Genomic DNA, 14097 nt, shown 5'->3' on the forward strand with positions numbered 1-14097 from the left:
GGGATCCAGTGCACCCAAGTGTGAGTGATGCCACTCGGTAGACATGGCTGAGAGCAGAAAGGGCAGGTGTGCGTCTCCTCCTTCTGTGTTAGAAACAGCAATGTCACAAAATGTTGCACTACCCTTGGCATACTTGGGGAGACCGAAGCCCCCTCCTCTGTCTTCTGAAGGGTGTCATCCTCATCAGTCAGTTGTCACTGAGGTCTCTGCTCTGTGGAAGGACCTTGACCTCTAAATATCACCAGCATCAACTTGGGGGGCTTCTGAGAAATGCAAATTCCCGGCCCCTCCCCCAACCACTTCCTGACTCTGAATCTCTGAAGGTGGTTCTCTGCAAGGCATAGCTCTTTAGATGATTCTGATGCCTACTTGAACCTGAGAACCACTGCCTGAGAAGAAAATGACCCCAAATTCTTGTAATTTTTCCCCCTTTGGATTCGCAAGTTATCTCAGTTGTTGTTTAAACAGATGTAAACTATCTCAAGCAGAGAAAGTAAGGGCTTTGGAAACAGATAAACCTGAGTGCGGATTCCTGCATTCAGCCTCGCTAGCTGGTGACCTTGGCAAATCCTGTTACCTCTCCACATCTCGGTTTCCTGGTCTGTAAAATAGGGACACGCCTTCCTTGCATAGCCTATTTTGAAGATTTGAAATGAATGGCTGTACCATGCCTAGCTCAGTGCCCGAGACATAACCAGTCTTGATCAGGGACAGCTGTGACTGGATGGCCACAACCGTCAGACATTCAGGTTCGTATATAGAATGCTCCCTCTGGATGCCCTGCTCCAGGCAGACCCCTTGCACATGTGGCTTGCACACAGACCCATCGCCTGGCAGCCATGTCCGCTGATCTCACGCACAGCTGCACCAGACAGCTACTTTGTGTGTTTCTCTACTCTCCCCCTTCATCGATGCATGACTCATTGCTTCATTCATGTCTCCATGTGTGCGTAGAAACCTAGGCAAGCAGCCATTCCTAGGGACATTGCAGGACAACCTCATTGAGATGGACATTCTCAGCGCCTCCCGCCATGATGGGGCTTACAGTGACGGGTAGGTGACATCCCCATGGTCCTCCTCTCTCTGCATGCTCTCCCTCTGGCTCTGGCACCTGCATGCAGACCCTGAGACCTTTCCCTGGGATCTCCTGCGGGAGGTGATGATGCCATGGTGCATGCCCAAACCGAAGTCCATGTTCAACTTGGAAGAGTTTATCCTTGGAATCCCTGTCTTCAGCATATTAACAGCAGCATTGTTAATATGCAGCTCCCAGCATCTCATTGGCTGCCTCTGCCATTCTGAAAGCCATCTTGTAGCGATTTTTGTGTAGCACATTTTTATGTAGCCCTGAGTAGCTGTTCTGTGGCCTGAGACATCTTGCATCCCCAGCAAGGTGCAAGATTGCTCTAAGATTTCAGGGGGAAGCAGTGCAGCCTGTGCACCCCATTTCCCAGGCTGTGTACAAATTCTCCCATGGCCATGGTTAAAGGCAAGCTCTGGAGGATTTCCTGACACCTAGTTTGGCCACAACCATGTGCTTGGACCATGCCACGCTGCCCTAAAGACTGGAGCTGGGCTGTAGGATGCACTTGCCCTTCTCTCCTCCCGCACAGCTTTTCCCAGGGGTTTGGAAGGCAGCATCTGGCTTCTGAAAGCCTTTGCTGCCCTTGGTTGTACCACAGCCAAGAGGGGACTCAACCATGACATGAACCTAATGGTGGTTTCTGGGTTCCCAGTTCCTAAACACCCTTCAGAAATAATGGTATTTCATACCTCCACCGAGGTACACTGGCAAAGTAGTTATGGGAGAGAGAAGAAAAATTTAAGTTCCGTTATTTCCAGGGCACAGAACATGATTTTAGATGCTTTCCAAGTCTACCAATAATTTTAGAGAACAGCTCATATAAGACCCAAGAAATAGCATCTCAGCCCCATCCCTTCCCAGGAAAGGGGTCTCCACACCCAGCCTTCTGTGGGGTTGGGAACACATCCTGCCTCATCCCGGTGGGGGAAGGGGGTGGATTCCCATGGGTAGGGCTGTCCCATCCGTGTTCTGTGGAAGCGTGTGTTCGCGTGCCCTGTTGTGTGGTCGGTGCGTGATTCTACTCCTCTCCGTCCCTCCCGTCTTCTCCGTGGCGACTCTGTCCAGGCTCCTCCGCATGCTTCTACCACTGCCTCTGTCCTCCAGGTGGCTCTGGGTCCCTGCGAGTCTGCAGACCCTGATGGCCCCTGGCTTCTCTCCATCCCCAGGCATTTTCTCTTCAAGCCGGGAGGCACCTCGCCACTCTTCTGCACCACGTCGCCAGGGTACCCTCTGACGTCCAGCACGGTGTACTCCCCGCCGCCCCGGCCCCTGCCCCGCAGCACCTTCGCCCGGCCGGCCTTCAACCTCAAGAAGCCCTCCAAGTACTGTAACTGGAAGTGTGCGGCCCTGAGTGCCATCGTCATCTCAGCCACGCTGGTCATCCTGCTGGCCTACTTCGTGGGTAAGCGCCTCCCTCGCCCCAGCTTCCCTTTGTTCCCCTTGGTCCGGCCTGACAGCCCCATGTGGTGAGCCCTGCAGCCCTGTGGCACTGGCCTCTGCCCCCAACCTGTCCCAGCCAGCTCCCTGGGACCCTCTTCTCCTCTCTGCACGTAAGCCAGGAAGGGCTCTTGGCAGCTGCTCTATCACATGTTGGATGCCTTGCATGAGGCCTGACCCTCACGGACTGGCCTTTGGACTGTGGGTCAGGGATGAGAGTCACCACAAATGACGTGTTGGAGAGGCTGGAAGGCTCCTGCTGGTGCCGCGAAGCTGCAGTGAGGAGCAGGAAGGACACAGGGTCCCTTGGGGTTGGATTGGACTCTGCTGACCTCAATCAGGAAGGCATATCTGAAGGAGAGGGTCTGGCAAGGTGGTCTGGGGGGACTGTGGACACCAAGGTGCGGAGTGGAACCCTGATTAGGAGCCCAGGGAAATCCCAGCTGAGGAGCAGCAGGTCCCAGTGAGCAGTGAACACTGGCTGCGGGGTGCTTGGAGACCCCCAGCAGCTCTGACTGGGCCTGCCTGCCTGCCCCCAGGCCACCTCCGAGATGGAGGAAACTTTGCTGGCCCCTGCTTTGCTGCTGCGGGAGGCCATCCACTGGGTGCTCTTTTGATGAATTTCCCACACAGCCTGGTCTCCTGCCTCATTCCAGCCACTGTCTTTGGCCTGCTCCCAGGGAAGACAGTCCTCTAAAGAGATCTGCAGGCATGTGTGGAGTCAGCTGCCTCTGTGTACATCAGCCTGTTAGTGAAGACATCTGAAGGGGTTGGCTTAAACCTCCGTCCTTTCCAGCCTTCAGTTTCTATCATTCTTGAGTTTAAGGCAGGTCATGCCAGCTTGAGGATGCCTTGATCTCATGCTGAGGAATTCTGAGATAATTCTGGAAGCAAGGGGGACTTTTCCAGTGAAAAAACCCAGTAACCAGAAACAGAAGTAACTCGCATGGAGCGGGGGAACCAGAGTGCCGTCCACCGTGGAAAGGGACTCTGATAGGCAGAAGCACTGTGGATGAAAAAGGGCATTGTGGTGAGGTAGCACATGCTGTCATTGGGAATGATGAAGGAAACCTGCCCCTCCTCCTTGTTTAGGAGAAGGGATTTGAGCATGGAAAGAGCATTCAAGATTCTTGAATTTTATAAAAATAAGTAATCAGGAAGATGATAGTCCCTCAAACAGGGAGGTCTCCTTATGTGTCTCAAGCCATAATTAGCTTTCTTTGATATGCCAGGTCTCTTTTCCCCTTGTGAAGATTGATGGGGAGAATTTCATGGCTTCAGGGCCACGTTGGCATACGGTTCTTCTCTTCTATGTGATTGGTTAGCTGTTACTGCCTAGAAAGCTGTGTTAAGAAGAACCCTGAGGCTATATTTAGGCTCGGGGGAAAGGGTCTCTGTGTTTGATTAGTAATATCTGTCGTCAGCGCCATCGTGGAGAATTGTCAATGATGTACCAGGCATTTGCCATCCCTACTATGGGTCAGTGAGTAAAAGGAATAGCCAGACTGGGGGAGACCAGAGGCCACCCAGTCACAATGAGAGGTAACCGGGGTACAGGTGAGGGCTGTGAACGTCCCAGCACCATCAACCAGCATGAAAGTTTCTTCCCGGCACCAGTGCTGGGTCCTGGCTAACCGCTAGCACAACTCTTGTCTTTGACTGACATGTTTCCTAAATGAGTAGACTTCAGAACAAGCAGTGTCATTGTTCATCAAGAGTCAAGTCGTTGGCTACATAAAGACATCAGCTTGCACCAAAGTCTTCGGTTTCTGCCACATAGCCTGGTTCAGGAAGAAAGAATACATCTTTGTAGGAGTCCATAAACTCTTCTGTTTTACATCCCATGAGCTGCTGCTTCTCCCACATAGTAAGAATATGGGGGTCAGTCTTCAGCAGTCTAAATTTAGATAGGATCTGCTGGGAAGAGGTGAGCTCCCTGTTGTAGGAAGGGTACAAACAGAGCTCAATGACCACACAACAAGGATAAGTTTCAGGGGCTGACTGGGATTTTTCATTGGATGTCCTTTAATTTTCCTTCCAACACTGACAGTGCTTGAATCCATGATTTTTTTGAAGTTTCTTTTTCATTCAGCAAACCATATGGGGTACCTGCTTTGGGCTAGGCTCTGTGCTAAATGTCAGGGCTAAAGATACAGTCCCTGCCCTTGAGTTGTCCGTAGCTTACCAGAGGAGACAGGCTTGTCAGCAGTGAACTGAGGCCACTCGGGGGCTGTGGGAATACCCGACGCTAAGAGCACTAGGGGAGGCTCGCTGGGAAGGGTGCTGATGGAGGCAGTCAGAGTCAGCCAGCGGTAAACTTGCAGAGAGCAGATCTCACACCCAGGGAAGTTTCGGACTTGAGCAAGGACAGTGCGCTGGTAAGGCCATTTTCTGTGTTGGAAGCATTTGAACGGCGCTGGAGCTAATGACAGAGGGTTTGGTCAGATCGGGAGGATCACCTTGGAGGCCAAATTACAAACCTTCCTAGATGGTCAGTGGGGAGCCATTGGAGGGTTTTAAGCAGTGGCAGGATGTTGTCAGACTTTTATTTTAGAAAGGGAAGTGCAGGGGAAAGAAGGATAAGCCCTATTGCAATAAACAGGTCAGGAGAAGCCTCAGCTGGGACGGTTGTAGTACATGTAGGTGGGGAGGACGGGTGATAGGGCGATTTAGGAGAATCTGTGTCTCCTGTTACAAGTGGTCAGTCCACTGATAGTTGTCCTTGCTCAGAATAAACATATCCTTCTGATAAAACCCTCTCTCTGCAGAAACATAAAGTCTGGATAGATTGCATATCCAAGGACCAGGTCAGACGGGCAAGACTGGGGTGTTCCCTTGGTTCCCTGAAGACTCAGAGTTTATACCCAGCCTCCGACTGCCCTGGATTCCATTCCCAGCTGTGCCACCTAGCCGCTGTTCACCCTTGGGCAACTCGCTTCTCTTTCTGAGCCTTGAGTTCCTAATCTGGAAAATAGGCACGAGCCATTATGTTAGCAGGATGTGTGTGAGGCTGGAGTAAGCCAATGCAGGTGAACCCATCACAGGTGCGAGGCCCAGCCTCACCTGTCCTCAGGGCTGGGGCGGCAGCCTGGGGCTCAATCTCCTCCAGTTGCTGGGGGCAAGGGACGGGTGTCTCATAGCGTGGCCATAATCACAGGCTGTGATGACTAACTTGGAAGGAACTATCAATTATTAAAAATCAAATTAATTGTCTCAGCTGAGCACAAATATCCTTAACAAAGACTTTTCCAGCAGACCAACTGATCTAATCAACAGGCACAAGCACAGATATTTAATTAGATTTTTGATGAAAAATTGTGTTTAATTTCAAGTATAATCAATTATTAATTACTGTAATGAGTGAGTCTGACTGGGTTTACTAATTAACTCATTTAAAAATTATGAATAACCTTTTCATTTGTAATTATTTTCTACATCCTATCATGCTGCAGATAAGAATTGTATCACTTCACCAGCACCAAGGCAGGCGAAAACAGGGAGAGAAAAGATTGTTCTTTCTCTGCTCTCTTCTCAGGGCTGCCATATGTGAAGGGAACCCTGACAGATCCATTTGACATTTGGTTTTAGTTCGAAAGCTCCTGTTCATTTGCAGAGACATCTGCAGTTATTTTCATAGAAAAGAGTGAGAAATCACAGCTAGCACTGGCCACGCACAAGGGCTGCAGGGCCTGGGGCAAGGCCTCTGGGCCTTCCTCCCTCCCATGGGTGTTACTTGGCTACTCTAGTTTTGGGGGGGGTAATCTTGGAATGACCCTTAAGAATCCTGGGGCATCCCATCAGAGATAAGATGTATATTTTTGTCTCCAAAGGACACCTGTTCAGAGAGGTATCTGTTGACCATGAGCGCCTTGCTTTACTGGCCCATTCTTCCCATGAAGGTCTTTGAGTATTTGAATACTCTGCCATCTCTTTTCTGAAGACAGTAAGTCTTCAGACGAAATAGAGAGTGTGATACGGAGGGAAGATTAGTTAAAAGTTCAAACCATGAAACTGTACGGCCCCAGCAATGATGCTTTATTTTATAGCAGCTAATTGTTTTTAAAATATTTTTTACCACAAAAGGCAGTATAGTATAGTGTCATAAAGATAACAGGGGCCACTTTTGTTGTTGATAATGAGAGCCCTCAGCTTGGATTGTGCACTGCCCACACATACCTCCTGTTCCCAGCACTTTGCCTGTGTTTTCTCGTTGAAACCTCCCAAAGATCCTTGAATTTTTCTCTCCAGTTTACAGAGGAGGACACTGAGACCCGGTGAGCTAGAGTAAACCACCTCCCTCACCTGGTAAATGGCAGGACTGTGGTCTCCCCAGCCCTTGGCACTCAGTTTTTTTTTTTTTTTTCAAGTTCACGATCTTAAACTGTATGTGCCGACTTTGCCATTGCAGTAGTTGGTATTTTGGGTTTTTGCTGAGTGCTTGGTATTGGTCCAAGCGCATTATGTCATCTCTCTGAACATGCACAACAATTCTGTGAGTAGATTTTATTTTCTGTATTTTCTGGAAGGGGAAACTAAAGCTCATAGAAGTTAACAACGAGCCAGGGTCACAGAATCAACAAAGGACCTAGGATTTTAAAGGCCACACTCTCAGCCACTATGAGGTAGCTTCAGTGTTTGAACTGATGGTGTAGAATCCAAAGGTCCTGCCCATGCCTAGCTTCATCACTTGCTGACAGTGTAAATTCGGGCAAGTTGCTTAACATCTCTAAGCTCAGTTGCCATTCAGATTCCTATAGCGGGTGTGGCTGGAATGATTACCCCCATTTTACACAGGAGGAATTTGTAGCAGGGTGGTTGAGAGCATGGGTTCTGAAATCCGGCCGCCTGTTTTCAAACCTCAGCCTGCTACTTACTTCAGGCTCGTCTATTAAACCTCTCTGAGCCTCAGTTTACCCATCTGAAAAATAAGGGCAATAATAGCAGCTACTTCACAGGGTTGTTGCAAGATTCCAGTAAGATATTTTCCGTAAGGGTGCCTGGGTAGCTCAGTTGGTTAAGTGTCTAACTCTTGGTTTTGGCCCAAGTCTGACCTCAGGGTCATGAGATCAAGCCCCATGTCAGGCTCCATGCTGAGTGTGGCTACACTAGTACTATTAGCACTCAGTAAAAATTATATATGATTATTATTATAATTGATAGTATTATTAGTACAGTTAGCATCACATCCAGAAGAGAATTTGTATGTCTTGGCTGAGAACTTGGACCAGCCTTGTCTTGGTGCGGTGCCTCCAGGCTTCCCAGCCTGTGTTCGTCACAAGGGCAGCTGACAGAACAACCAGGGGGACCTGTCAGAAAACATTTGTAGGGATGTCTTGCTGTTCCAGGGAAGCAGCCGCATGAAGAATCATTACCAAAAAGGGCCTCACGTCATTTTTTAAACTAGGACAAAAGTTGATTCTTGCTTCCCTGACAGTTGCCTCTCTGCAGCTAAAACTGACAGGCTCCCTGGTGTTCTGGGTCCCCACGTGAAAAGCAGACCCTGAGCGCAGCCAAAGAGCTGAGGATTCACATCTCGAGGACCCTCCAAGCACCAGTCTTGCCAGAGAGGCCTTCGGAACAGGAGACGAAAAAGGCTTGCTAAGGATACAAAGAGCAGGCCTCGCTTTCCACTGAAAGGGAGACTGGAGATTACCCTGGGATGGTATCCTTCCTAAGCCCTGCCCCCTGCAGGAAAGGGGCACCATTCCACGGGATTCCTCGGGCACAGCAGGCTGTTCTGATGGGAAGAGAGGACTGGACGAAGCCGGAAGCTCTGCCTCTTGCCAGCTGTGTGGAGCCCTGGCCTCCTCATCCGTGTGATGGGGGGGGGGTCATAGGGCTTCCATCATGAGGCTGTGGTGCAGGGTAAATGAGCTGACTCCCAAAAACACACAGGGCACGCGACATAGGAGGGGTCCCATGCTGGTGGCCTTGGGAGGATTTGCTGGCCTTCCTTGGACCACAGTCACCTCAGCCCAGGATGTGGTGGGAGTGTGATCCCATCAGGTCCCTGCCAGGCTACAGATGCTGCCTGGAGGAAATCAAACCAGGACATGAAGGGTGAAGTCACGGACCTGGCTGCCCAGCCTCTGCGTAGCTACTGCTACAACATGCTCAACAGCGATGAGGGATTCTTTTTTTTTTTTTTTTTTTTTCAAAGTAGGTCACATTTTCACCTCCACCAGCAGCTGGCTTTGGATTGGGAGAAAGAAAAAAAAAAAAATCAGAACCTCTGGTTGAAGTGGTGAGAGTTTTAGTGAGAACGTCACTCAGTTGAATTGCCTTACATAAGGCAGCTATCAGAGACTGCTACTTCCTGCAGTCTCACGGTTCTTGGTCTGGAAGAGCCTGGGTCACCCCGTTGTGGAGCTTAGCTGGCCGGTGCTGATGGAGGCGGACCAGACCATTGAGTGCGGGCTCCCTCCCAGGTCTCCAACCTCTGGCAAGGTGGTAAAATCGGCCAAGGGTCTTCTGGGCAGAAGAATGACATAGGTGAAAGCATGGTAACAGAAATGGGCGTTGTATGTCCGAAGGTTCAGGTGTGGGTGAAAGGGACATGAAATGAGCAGAGAAAAGATTAGAACTAGAAGCTAGGGTGACCATACCCCCTGAGCCCTCCATCCCCCCCCCCTCTGGTTCAGCACATGCGTTGGCCTCCCAGGTGCCGTCTGCTTCAGAAGCACACGCCTGTTGCGCTGGGTGCCTGGGTGTTGTCAGTGCGCAATAGGGTTCATTTTCTCTCCTTTCTCTTCGACTTCCCATCAGGCCCTTTGGATAGAAGCCATAGATTTAGCTTTATAGCCCAAAGAATGGGGAATGGAGATGATTGAACTTGATCTTTTAGGGGGAGGAAAAAGTGATAAAGATACAGGATCCTGTATTAAAGCTTTTCTCTCCAAGATTGATTCCGTCGTGCTGCTCAGTGGGAATTGCTAATAGCAAGATATATATAGATTGTTCTCTTTATAACAGAGCCCAGACAGATATCCTCCAATGCCCCAAAAGGAGGACTTGAGGAGCCCAGCATGGCTGGCTGCCGTGACCTAAAGTGCCGCTGTGCAGAGGAAGGGGCTGACATGCTTCGTGGTGCTGCTGGGGCCAGAAGCAGACCCTTAGGGTGAAGAGCACAGGAAGGCCAATTTGGGCTCTGTGGGAGAAGGCTTTTCCAACAAGACTGCTGCCCGCATGGAGTGGGGGCCGCTTGTGTCTGCTTGTGTCTGCTGTGGGAGGAGCAAGGGTAGGTGCCCAGACTCTACAGCCTAGTGGAACTTGTCCGGATTGACCTTCTGCCAGGACTTTGCTGTACCACGTGGGCAAGGACTCGGCCTCCTCAAGATGACTTTCCTCATCTGTAAAACAGGAATAAACAAGCAAACAAAAAAAACTAGCTGAAGTGATAAAGGCATTTATGATTCCGCTTGGCGTGAAACGTTTTCCAACTTTGCAGACCTCACTCTCTTCCCACCTCCCCCACCACCCCGCCAATTCCTCTCACTGGGAAAACCTAGACAGCACCTAGGGCTCGGCGAAGCCCATTGATCCAGACCGTGTAGCTCAGCCTCCCAGGCACAGAGCAGGGTGGAGAAGGAGAGCAGGTCTGAAGGCAAGTAGATGACATCCGTCTCCCCACATTGCCTATTTCCGCTCGCGAGCAATGCTCAGGGATGCGACCATACTCCTAGGAGCTCAAGAGCCCAAACCTCACTCAGCCACCGGGCCTGCCCGCTTATGTTCAAAATCAGATTTACTGAGATAAAATCAGATTTACTGAGATAGAATTTACACCCAAAAAATTAACACTTTTGAGGTGTACCATTCGATGAATTCTGACAGATGTGTATGTAGACTTGCGTGACCCCCATCATAGTCAAACACAGACCATTTCCCACACCCCAAAGGGTTCCCTTATGTTCCTTTTGCAGCCTCTGGCAAACACCTGTTCCCCGTTGGGTAGTTTTAGGTACTGCTTTTCCGAGACGTAGTAAAGAGGTGATTTACTTACTGGATTCAGAATCAAATCAATATTGAAAGGTTGAGAAAATTGTAAGATGGAATACAGAATTTAAGAGAGAGGGGCAAACTGCGGACACTTTCTAGGGCTTCCTGTGTGTGGTACTTGATCTTCTTGAAGGATAGCAGTGAAAGGCCTCCGTCAGCCAGAAGGAACTCTCGGGTTGATGTCCTTCTGCCATTTTTGTGAACCACTTTTTTCCTGCACACGTATCTAAGTATCGACACAGTCCTCATTCTTGTCAAGTCGAAGAGCTCCGTCATATTTGTGCCGTTACTATATCATCGTATTCCTACTGTTTCCATCTGTTTGCTATTTTCAATAGTGCTTCCTTGCATGTCTTTGTGCCTCCTTCTCTGTTTGTTCTTCTTTCAATTATTTTGTTCCAAAAGCAGGATTTCCGGGTCATAAGGGATGCACAGGTTAAAGTTCTTGTTCCTCACTCCTAGGGGCTCCTAGGGGCTCAGAAGGTTAGTTTCCATGCAGGGCTTTGTGCCTGACCTTGGGTAAGCTGGTTTGGGGGATGGGGTAAGGGAGGTTACAGGTGGTTCTGAGATGCAGAGAAGCTACAAGAGTCTTCATTTCTGGAGGGATTTCCACCCCCTTTCTTTCTGTCAGTTCCTTTTGAAGAGCTGAGCTCACATGTTCCCTCCTTAGCAAATTTCTTGACCCTCCCACCCCAAGCCAGGACCCCAGTTATGTGCTGAGAGCACTCATGGTGCTCCCCACAAGCGCAGCTGACCATTGTCTCATGGATTGGTTTGTGCCTGCCCCACTGTTCGATCATAAGCTTCATGAGGGCAGAAACTATTTCTGTTTTGCTCACTGCTACAGCCGCCATTTGTGTACAGGGTCAATGTGATGTAGCATGTGTTCAGCAAAAGTCTGTTGAAGGAGAGGAAGCAGGGAGAAGGTGTCCGGGTCAGAGCCTAACCACTGTTACAAGGCTTGGAGTGGAGGGAAAGAAAAAGATAAGCCTAGGGGCATATATTTATGCAGGCAACAGTGAGGGAAGGCGTAGAGGCAGGGAGAGCTTGTGAGGTGGAAAATGGCTACTGGAAGCTGAGCAGGGAGCACTGGAGTCCATGTGGGGTGCACCCCTGGCCCTGGCCCTCATCTGTTCTGGCTTCCTCCCTGGGGATGTCGACAGGAGGCCGGCTGTTGGAGGGATGCTATTTACCAGTCAGATACAGGGTTCTTCCTGGTTAGTGAAATCTTCTTCCCCTCACCCCGGCAAAAAAGATGTGTTGGATTTTAGGGCCAGGCAGTCCCGAGTTGGGAAATGTTGTCTCAGAAAAGAGCTGAGTTGACTAGCGTAATCCTATTTCATAGCAACAGCAGCTCCTGCAGAGATGGCACAACTCTCACTCTCCCAGGGTTCTCAGCCCTGGCCTGGTGGGCAGAAGTGGCCCCTGCCCTGCATCCAGGGTCCTCTGTCTATAACTTCAACCTTCCTCCAACCCGGGATCATGGGCAAGGAGTCCATCTTACAAGAGTTACAGATTTGTAGCATCCTTGGAAAGGGTTTGTCCCCCTCACATCCTTGTCTTTATTCTAGACTAATTGCTGTGAAATAGCATAATGTAATTGTACTTAGGTGCACAGAGGAAGCGTGCAGAGTCTCCCTAGTGGCTATTCTTGCACTGTCATAAATATAGGGCTTGTCGAGAGGAGGAGGGTATGGTCGGGGCTGTGCTTAGGGCTGCAGGCCCAGGTTCCCAGTGGGGAAGCCAAGAAGCAGCTCTTCATTACAGGGAAGAGGGAGGAGGGCAGGAGGCGAGGAGAGATGGTTGTAAGCAGCACAGCATTTTTTCTTCCTCCTATCAGTAAAACAACAAAATCACAGCTAAACAGCTTCATCCTTTAAAGACAGCAATACCATCAGTAACAAGAGCACAGACTCTGGACAGAGTGAGGCCTGCGTGCCAGCCGTGGCCCACACAAGTTTTTTATCCCTCTGAATCTCGATTTTTCTCCTTGGTAAAAGGAAAAAAAAAATCCATTAATATCTAAGCAGTGCTTTGAGCATTAAGTGAGAAGCCCTCTGCAGAGGGTCCAGACTGTGGGTGGCCCATAGTAGGTGTTCAGTTATGCCATTCTCACCCTCCTGGGCAGCCGGAGCACCCGGAGGTCTTAAACCCTCTCACGTTCAGCCACCAAGGGCCATCCGTGGTGGCAGGGATTTCAGGTAATCTGAGATGAAGAAGAAAGCGCTTCCCTGAGCTCAGGTTTGAGACGGTGGAGAGTGTTCATGGAGCCTGTCTGCCAGGTTGTGTCCCGGGCTGCGAGGGACAGATAAAGCCAGATAAGCTGGCATCACTACTTGGAGTCATCCTGAGTTTCATGCAGAGCCAGATGTGTAAGGAGCTGATGGCAGTCCTAGACAGATGATAAAAGCATGTTCCTGGAGTTTGAGCCTGGTCCCTGTGGGAGCCCGAAGGAAAGAGCAATTCATTCTAAGCAAGAAGATCAGATAAAATTTCCCCAAGGCATTGAGCCTTGTAAATCAAGTAAGATATTGAAAGGGAAGCTATGAATGGCTTTCTAGAAGCTGGAACAGCCTCCACAAAGGCAGAGGATGGGAGACGGAAGTGTGGGCTATTTGGGGCCCCCGCGTCTGAAGACTCGGTATTAAGATGTCCCTTGGAGCATTTGACCCACCTGCCGGCCTCGGTCTCAGCTTCACCCACGGCTCCTGAGTGTGGAAGCCCAGAAACCACAGTGATGATAGGACGCCAGCTGCCTTCCCACCTAGAAGAGAGGCCGCACGAGATCACTGCATGGTAATGTAGTGAGGCTGTCCAGCCCACGGATCCAGCCAGCACGGTCCAACAGTCTACATGCCACGTGGAATTCCTAACTGCATTTCCTTGTCCAGCAAGCCTAGCTGTGGAAAATGAGGCTGGCTGCCAGTAAAAAGCTTGTCTGGCTGCAAAGATGGGTGAGAGAACTGGGCCTAGAAGCCAGATTTTTCCGGTTCCAAGTCCTACATTCTTTCTGTAGACCATACTGCCCCTCAGAACCCGACCCCCTGGGGCACACCTGTGGCTCAGAGCAAAAAACGGGGCCTCTGCCATGCTGGTGCTGGCTATCTTCTGCCCATGCTTACAGCTCTCCTCCCGCAGCCTAACCCCATGTACTTGTCCTGTGTGCCAGGCACATTCTGGGTGGTACATGCATTTTCCCACTGGATCTTCCCAACAGCCTTACTTACCCAACACATATTTGTCAAGTGCCAACCATGCACGAGGTACCATCCTGTTTTTATTTCCATTTTATAGACAAGAAATGGATGCTCAAGTGGGTTTAAGTCTTTGTACAAAGCCATGTCACTGGTGAGAGAAGGAGCCAGGGTTTGTCCCCAGAGCCCGCCATCTTCCCAACGTACTCTTGGGCTCCTGCAGCTGGGGTGGGGCTGGGATGGTGCACCTGATCAGAACTGCTGAGAGGAGGCGGAGAGCACCGTACTGAACAGAGAAGCGAACCTACTTTCTTACAGAAGAAGTAATGTCCTATGCCCTGCCCTGTGCCAGGATTGCCATGTACCCGTTGCACTGTGTCTCTG

General features: G+C 50.1%; 1 protein-coding gene across 1 annotated transcript in view; it reads left to right on the forward strand.

Annotated features, from left to right (window-relative positions):
• Positions 1-14097, forward strand: part of TENM4 (teneurin transmembrane protein 4) — a 379161-nt gene that overhangs the window by 159470 nt on the left and 205594 nt on the right. The window contains exons 5-6 of the mRNA XM_044258440.1: positions 955-1053; positions 2251-2486. Of these exons, the coding sequence (XP_044114375.1) occupies positions 955-1053; positions 2251-2486 (335 nt within the window). The remainder of the gene's footprint in view (positions 1-954; positions 1054-2250; positions 2487-14097) is intronic.

The sequence above is a fragment of the Neovison vison genome, chromosome 7 (genome assembly GCF_020171115.1).
Source record: "Neovison vison isolate M4711 chromosome 7, ASM_NN_V1, whole genome shotgun sequence".
NCBI classification, from domain to species: domain Eukaryota; kingdom Metazoa; phylum Chordata; class Mammalia; order Carnivora; family Mustelidae; genus Neogale; species Neogale vison.